We start from the raw sequence: 6,692 nt of genomic DNA on the forward strand, positions 1-6,692 counted from the left end.
TCCTGTATTCCATATAACTAAGGCTATGTCTCTGTAAAGTGAGTAGGAGAGAGAAAAGGGCTTGTGGTGTGAGAGGAAAAAAATATTTGAATAAGGAGATGGGAAGTAGTGACATAGTGGGACAGAAGAGAACCATGTGCTTCAGTACTTGTTTTGGCATGTTTCAGTAATTGTAATGGAAAGAAAACAAAAAAATAAGATGGAAAATGACCATAACTTTTTTCTATATTTTGAGTAGATTTAATTGAACAGTTACTTATTATTTTGCAATAAATTAAACAGAAAAGATGCTACATATCTGCTTGTTGAATACAAACTTTAAAAAAAAAAAAAGTACAGCTTATAATTCTTGTATAACTTAAAATATATCAATTTTAAAATAAGTCAATTTATAATATATACATAGCACAATATTATCATGGAGCTGTGCTCACACTTATTAACACTTCACAGTTTTTTTTAAAAAAGCCATTAAACAGTCTTGTCTGGGCATTTTCTTGTTATGCACAAAGTTGTCAGTTGTCCTTATTTTTCTTCTGAACTTGATCATCTTTTCCCAACGCTCAGCTTGCTAATCTTGTGCTTCCTAATAACCAGCTGTTGTGGGTTCTTTGGGATCTAGGAGTTGGTTCAATGTTCACAGTGGAGTTCAAATAATCAATAGCATCCAGATCCTGTCTCGTTTCCATGTTGTATGGCAGGAGAGGATCTTCTCCATGTACTGCTCTCGCCCTTGTAACAGTCTTGCTAGCTTTTATCCTGCCTTCTCTTGGCCATGGAGCTGTTTGCATCTCACTCGTACCTCCTCCCAGGGAGGGCATTCTCCTAGCCAAGATCCAGCCATCCTGGAGGGTGTTTCCATGGGATATTTGACACAGAGTCTACTTGCCTCTTCATTTTCTCAGCCCTTTTATTTTGAACTGTTGGTCTGCAGCTGGTTCAAAAGGTTCAGGTAGGCTTTGGATTTCAAAAATCTGGGATATGAATCCCTTTCCATAAGGACATACACAGTTTTCTGGGCTTCATCAAAACTTGTGTGAGTTGGGTCTTGAGCCCTTTTGGCTGTCGCTTCCCTCATATGATAGTCAATATTGATCTGGAAAGTAAAAAAAAAAAAAAAAAAAAAAGTCAACATCTTTAAAATGTACTCTTCTGCTGTATCTGTCGCTTCGCTTGGTCTTGTCAGTAAATAAGTTCCCAGCCTTAGAACTCAGTGTGATATTCAGTATCAGAACTGCAAAATGAGGGAACTTAAGTTTATATCCCAGCTACGCACAATAGAAATGCAGTTTCTTAAAAAGTTAGAGGCAATAGAACTGAACAATAAATTACCATCTACAATGAAACCTCAAAATAAAACAAGGAGAAGTCTTGTGTAGAATGAGTCTCCAGTTAGAACTATGATCACTCTACACAATGCTCAATTCTCTAGCATGTCCCCATATTTTAAAGGACAACAAATAATCCACAGCTCTTACAAACCAAGCTTACTCTAGCGGTCTGACCCCAAATACCAGCAGTAGTTCAAACTGTGCTGACTTGGAGAGAACAGCATCATGTGTTGAGCCACTAGTGCTGCAACTGAACTTCTGCTGGCACTGTAGTAGTGCTGGCCTGTGTCGTGTGACTGCATTTGTGAGATCTGATAGACTCGTGTCTGAAGGCACTAACAGTGCAAGCATGCATACAAAACATGTGGCTGTCATCTTCCTGTGTAAATGAATTTACATGCATCTCAGTGAAGGAATGCTTCCCTCTCCTCAATTTTCAGAATCCCTTTACTGTAAGTTTATACAGATTAAATTAACACTTACCTGTTTAATAGCATCTGACTGGACAAACTCCTCATAAATCCTCTCTGCTTTGCCATGTAAGTGATCAGACTTGGTTTTCTTGTAATCCTCGCAGGCCAGCCAGAACTCAATGTTTTCCTCGCTGAACTCTGACTTCAGGAACTCCCGAAAGACACCTTGACCACCTACAGCCAACACAAATACACCATATATAGCATGATGTTTGTGACCAGGGATGATAAAAATAAAGTTTATAGCAGGAGTTTTATTGAAATCTCTGGTATAAAAATCTTGCCAAAATATAGTGTTCTCCCTTTCTTTTTACATACTGCAAATACTCCAGCTCTAAGGGGGATAGGACTCTTCCTAATGGTGTTCAGTGGCTTTTAGATCTAGACCCCGGGTACCAAAACATATCATCAGATTCTAGTCTTCCCTAAATACACTGTCCTAGGGTACAGCTGAAGGCAGAATTCCAAGTTAAATCGGCGTTGTACAGGGACAGAGAACTGGTCAGAAAGCAGTGGATCGAGCTTTTGGGGGTTTATTTGCTATACTAGAGGTATGAAACAGGGCAGGGGAGACAAATTTTTGGAATCCAATTGGAATATTGGAGCTGTGAATAACTGAAATGCAACTGGTCATTCTTTGTCAGTGTTTGCAAGATGCTACAGCTTTGCATATTTGGTGAAATCAGATAAATTTTTATGTGCAGAATAAGAAAAAAGTAATACTAAAGTAAAGTACGTACTTTGGCTGGCCAAGAGCTTTTCCAAAGACTGGGACCACTGCATTACTTCCTCTGCAGAAAGCCTAAATTGACAAGAGAAGGAAAAGGCTTTAGGTAAGAAATCACATTTTCACTTGTATGTTTAAAGCAGACAAGTTTTATAATTGATTATTCTATTCCAGAAATATGTAACACGTTTATTAAACTTATGGCTTTCTCAGTGCAGATCTGAGAGCCCAGACTGAGGAAAAATAATTGGAGAAATGGAAAAACAGGCATCTATGCAGTCACTCTGAGTTCTGTTCCCTGAAAGATGAGCTGCTACTGTGACTATGACCAAATCCTTTTGAATCCGTATTACTGTTTCCATATTTCTGAAATGAGACTAGTAATACCCTGGCTATTCCCTTGAGTGTGAAGCATTCTTCCTTGTAAATGTTTACAGATTAGATACGATATGTCTCTGAAGAAGATAGATTTAAGAGAGGCTTCTTCTTCCCCACCATTTGATGCAAATATAATCATCGCTAACAATGAATTTAGGAAGCAGAAATTATTAATGGAATTATAACATTAGTCTCTTTTGAAAATTTCAGGCACTATTGTTGTATTAGAAATAATTTGTTGGTCTAGGAGTAGTTTAGAAGCCAATAAAAAGGAGTTGGAATATATAGCAATCTAACCATAGATTTATTTTTTGTACTTACACGACATTTCTGGAGTTGGAAGCCTTAATCCCAGATTCAAGATGCGGGACCATGCACTTCAAATAATTCTTGAGATCTGCACCACTGAAACCAATGAACAGACATTTTGTAATCCTTTACAATTGCAATTGCATTTCAATTCTACATAAATTCCTTAAAACTTAAATAGAGGCAAACAGCTCAATCCTATGACTGAAGCCTGTGAAGTTGCATATCCATGTAATTCTTCTCAAAAGACTGACTGCCACTATATCCAAAAATCTCATCCTGCTTGCCTAAATTAATCAATTTGTTGGTTTGTATTAGCTCAAGCCACTTACAGTGATGCTATATTCCTGGGCTTTGAGCAGGCTTTGCAGTCATTTAGCCTGAAAAAGGCGCTAATTCTTAATCTTCAAGATCTAGTGTTGTTTTCACTTCTAACACATTAGAGTTTATACTGAGACATGTATACTTACAAAGTCTTTTGCTTCTTTTTATGGATTTTGCCTTCTGCAAGCTTGCAGTCATCTTTTCCATTTAATTCATTCATGTTGTGGTGGGAGAAAAATAATCCTGGCATTTTACTTAGCCTTGATGCGAAGCGCCTTGTGCAGCGATAATCCTCCAAGCACCAAATGCCAATTCCCTGACTGCTACCTCCTTTTATTGACGCAGGCAGCCCTGCTAGTTGGTGTGAACAGATCTGTTTATCATGCAGCCTCACCGCAAACTGTGGAAGTTCCCTTTTTTCAGTGCGCGGTGACGTGAGTCTTTTGAGAAAGAAAACAGACAGCAGAGTCTCGTGGTTGAGGTTAAACCGGATGAGACTGAATTACTTTGGGTTTGTTTTGTGTGTCTGTGTTACACCCCCCATCAAAAAAAAAAAAAAAACCTTCAGAACCTTGAATTCTTGTCCCTCTCTGATTGGTCTTTTCAAATCAGCAGATCTTCTTGAGTTTATCTAATGGGCTCCAAATATTGCAGTTTAATCTTGACAAAACCCACCTGCTACATGCCCGTTATACCAGGTGTACTCTGAAATTGCATACTCTTGCTTCAACCCATCAAATTGGTTGCAAACTAGAAATGAGTGCTTTCAGATATGCCAGTATTAATATTCCATATGTAACAAACTATTTGCAAGTCGTGTATGTACCAGTTGCTCTTCAAACAAGAATACTGTTAGAAAAGAGGCATCTGATTTGTTCAGCCCTACATGCAGTGCAAATGTTTAAAAGTGATTTTCATAGGAAAGGGTTTTGTGTAGTGAAAACTTGGGGAAATTCCATTTAATTTCTCCAAGTCAGATTATTTGGAAGTACACTGACATATTTCAGGAAAGTCTCTGAAACATGAGGTGATTCAGAACAGTCTAAAGATTGATGTAAGTTACAGAGTCCTTTCTTGTAAAGGCAATGTGAACACTACAGGGTGTTCCAGGGAGATGTGCATTTTTCAGATATACTTGAATTCCGCTGCAAAGATGACACCATGGATATAAGGCAAGATGAATTAATTGTTACCCTGAAAAGAGAGAAAATGCCTCTGTGTATTTGTCTGGGTTGCTTTAGAGGTGTAAGTACTTCATCTGGTCCCTGGACATCTCCATGTTTTGTTTTGTTTTGTTTTTTGGTGTTTTTTAAATTGTCCAGGAAAAAAAAAAATCTTAATGCTCACAGCTTTGATTACCTAGAATTAGCTCGTGAATGTTTTGTACAAGGCTGTGTATGGCTGTGGTAACTGAGTTGTTCACTTATTTACAGTCCTGTAGTGGACTGTGGTACAAAGGACTCAGGACGATGATGCACATGCAGGGACACTCTGTATCAGGATGGTTTTAACCACAGGAGGCTACTGATCCTCTGAATGCTAGTAGTGACATAAATGCCCCTGTATAGTCTGTACCACAGGAAACATTTATCTTCACGTTATCAGGTAAACACTGACCTTCACGCAGACAGACTTATTTACCAACTGTTCTTAACCCCCCTGAACAGGACAAGAAAGGAAGGAAGAGATGGTATCAGTACCATATTTGTTTTCATACCTAGTGTGAACAATGAGAGGCTGAGGGAGCTGAGCTTCTTCAGGTTGTAGCTCTCCTCAGTTAATTACTGGGAGGGTTATAGGGATGCTAGATCCAGACCATACTCAAAGGGTGCACTACTGGTTTTCTTCTGAAAAAAAAAAAAAAATTACAGCAAGAGTGGAAACAGTGGAGCAGGCTGTGTAGTGACTGAGTAATCTACCTCCCTGGAAATATTCAAAACAGACCAAGTCATGAGCAACCTGATGTAATTCTTAAGCCTATTCTGAACAAAGGTTGCACTAGATAGTTGCTAGAGGTCTCTTCTGAGCTAATCTATGATTCTGTTCTGTAAAAAAAAGACTTACTTGAAGTGCTTGGACTTCTTTTTTTCTAAGGTAATGCAGGATTTTAAATTAATCTGTAGTATACTGGACCAAGTCCTCAGACATGGGCAGCGCACGGTGTATTTGTATGCTTAGATTGCTAGATGGGTAAATGCCCACTTTTACATTTGGGGAGATCTGGATATATAAATGAATGTTCATTTGGAAGTCGAATTTAAAGACTTCGTGCTCCAGAACAGAGTGCAGACTGCTGGTTCAGCTCTCACTGGAAGCAGAGAAGGCAAGGGAGCCTATCCTCTACCACATCTCTCTGCACTTTGCAGCCTCAAGTCAAAAGAGAGGAAGGCACCACTGGTACTTCCAGTTACAAGCAGCTGTAAGTCACCAGTTAGGTTCTGTGAGTCTAGGATGAGGGACTAGACAGACTTGCTCCTCTGAAGAACTGGCTGGTTTATTTCTTCGTGCCCAGTATTGACGCAGGACTGATGGTTTGTTTGCCAGACACGGAATGACTACTGTTCATCTGAAATGAAGTTACTATCTTTACCTTTGGGATATATTAAAAATATCAGTACATGTTGCAGGTGTTGTTTCAGACCTTCTTCTGGAAAGGGATTATCATGTGCTACTGCAAGGACATTGAAGATAACCTTCTTGCGATAAATAAGGACTCTGAGTAAATAAGGAGTAATATTCCTTTCACTTACATCCATGTAACACTGCTGTGCCACAGGATCTGAATTATGTTTACCAGATAATTTGTTTTTTGGTAGAGGAGATCAGTTATGTTGGTATTGGACAACAGTGTAGTTTGCAAAGTGAAACAAATTCATTTCCTATCCTTGTTTCCTGTAGACAGACAGTGTCGTCCAGGCTCTGGTAAGACTGAGTGTGATGCTATGAGCAATAGTTGTGTCCTGCCTCAGTAGTAAGCTTTTAAGATATTTGGAGGTCAGAAATTTTGCTTTTTTTTTTCATCATGTTTCATCATGTGACAGTTGGTAACAGACCCCTCTGTTTCATCTCCCACCATCTTAATCTATCTAGAAAATAGTTTTCCCCACTTCTGACTATGGATTACTGCTTGAAATGCTTTCATTTTTAATA

At 38.7% G+C, this 6,692-nt stretch overlaps 1 protein-coding gene across 1 annotated transcript; it reads right to left on the reverse strand.

Annotated features, from left to right (window-relative positions):
• Positions 1–233: 233 nt before the first annotated feature.
• Positions 234–3,939, reverse strand: RGS1 (regulator of G protein signaling 1). The gene is made up of 5 exons (XM_040565776.1): positions 3,689–3,939; positions 3,231–3,314; positions 2,545–2,606; positions 1,815–1,978; positions 234–1,096 (listed from the first exon to the last, which is right to left on the reverse strand). The coding sequence occupies exons 1-5, from the start codon at positions 3,790–3,792 to the stop codon at positions 911–913; spliced, it is 600 nt and encodes a 199-aa protein (XP_040421710.1). The 5' UTR covers positions 3,793–3,939; the 3' UTR covers positions 234–910.
• Between the last annotated feature and the right edge of the window lie 2,753 nt (positions 3,940–6,692).

The sequence above is a fragment of the Cygnus olor genome, chromosome 8 (genome assembly GCF_009769625.2).
Source record: "Cygnus olor isolate bCygOlo1 chromosome 8, bCygOlo1.pri.v2, whole genome shotgun sequence".
NCBI lineage: Eukaryota > Metazoa > Chordata > Aves > Anseriformes > Anatidae > Cygnus > Cygnus olor.

Excerpts from the sequence above, each read along its gene's own strand:
- RGS1 (XM_040565776.1), bottom strand. The coding sequence starts at position 3,792 with ATGCCAGGATTATTTTTCTCCCACCACAACATGAATGAATTAAATGGA. Across the intron at positions 1,979-2,544 it reads AAAGCTCTTGGCCAGCCAAA|GTGGTCAAGGTGTCTTTCGG; the intron begins GTACGTACTTTA and ends TGTTGGCTGTAG. Across the intron at positions 1,097-1,814 it reads AGTCAGATGCTATTAAACAG|ATCAATATTGACTATCATAT; the intron begins GTAAGTGTTAAT and ends TTTACTTTCCAG.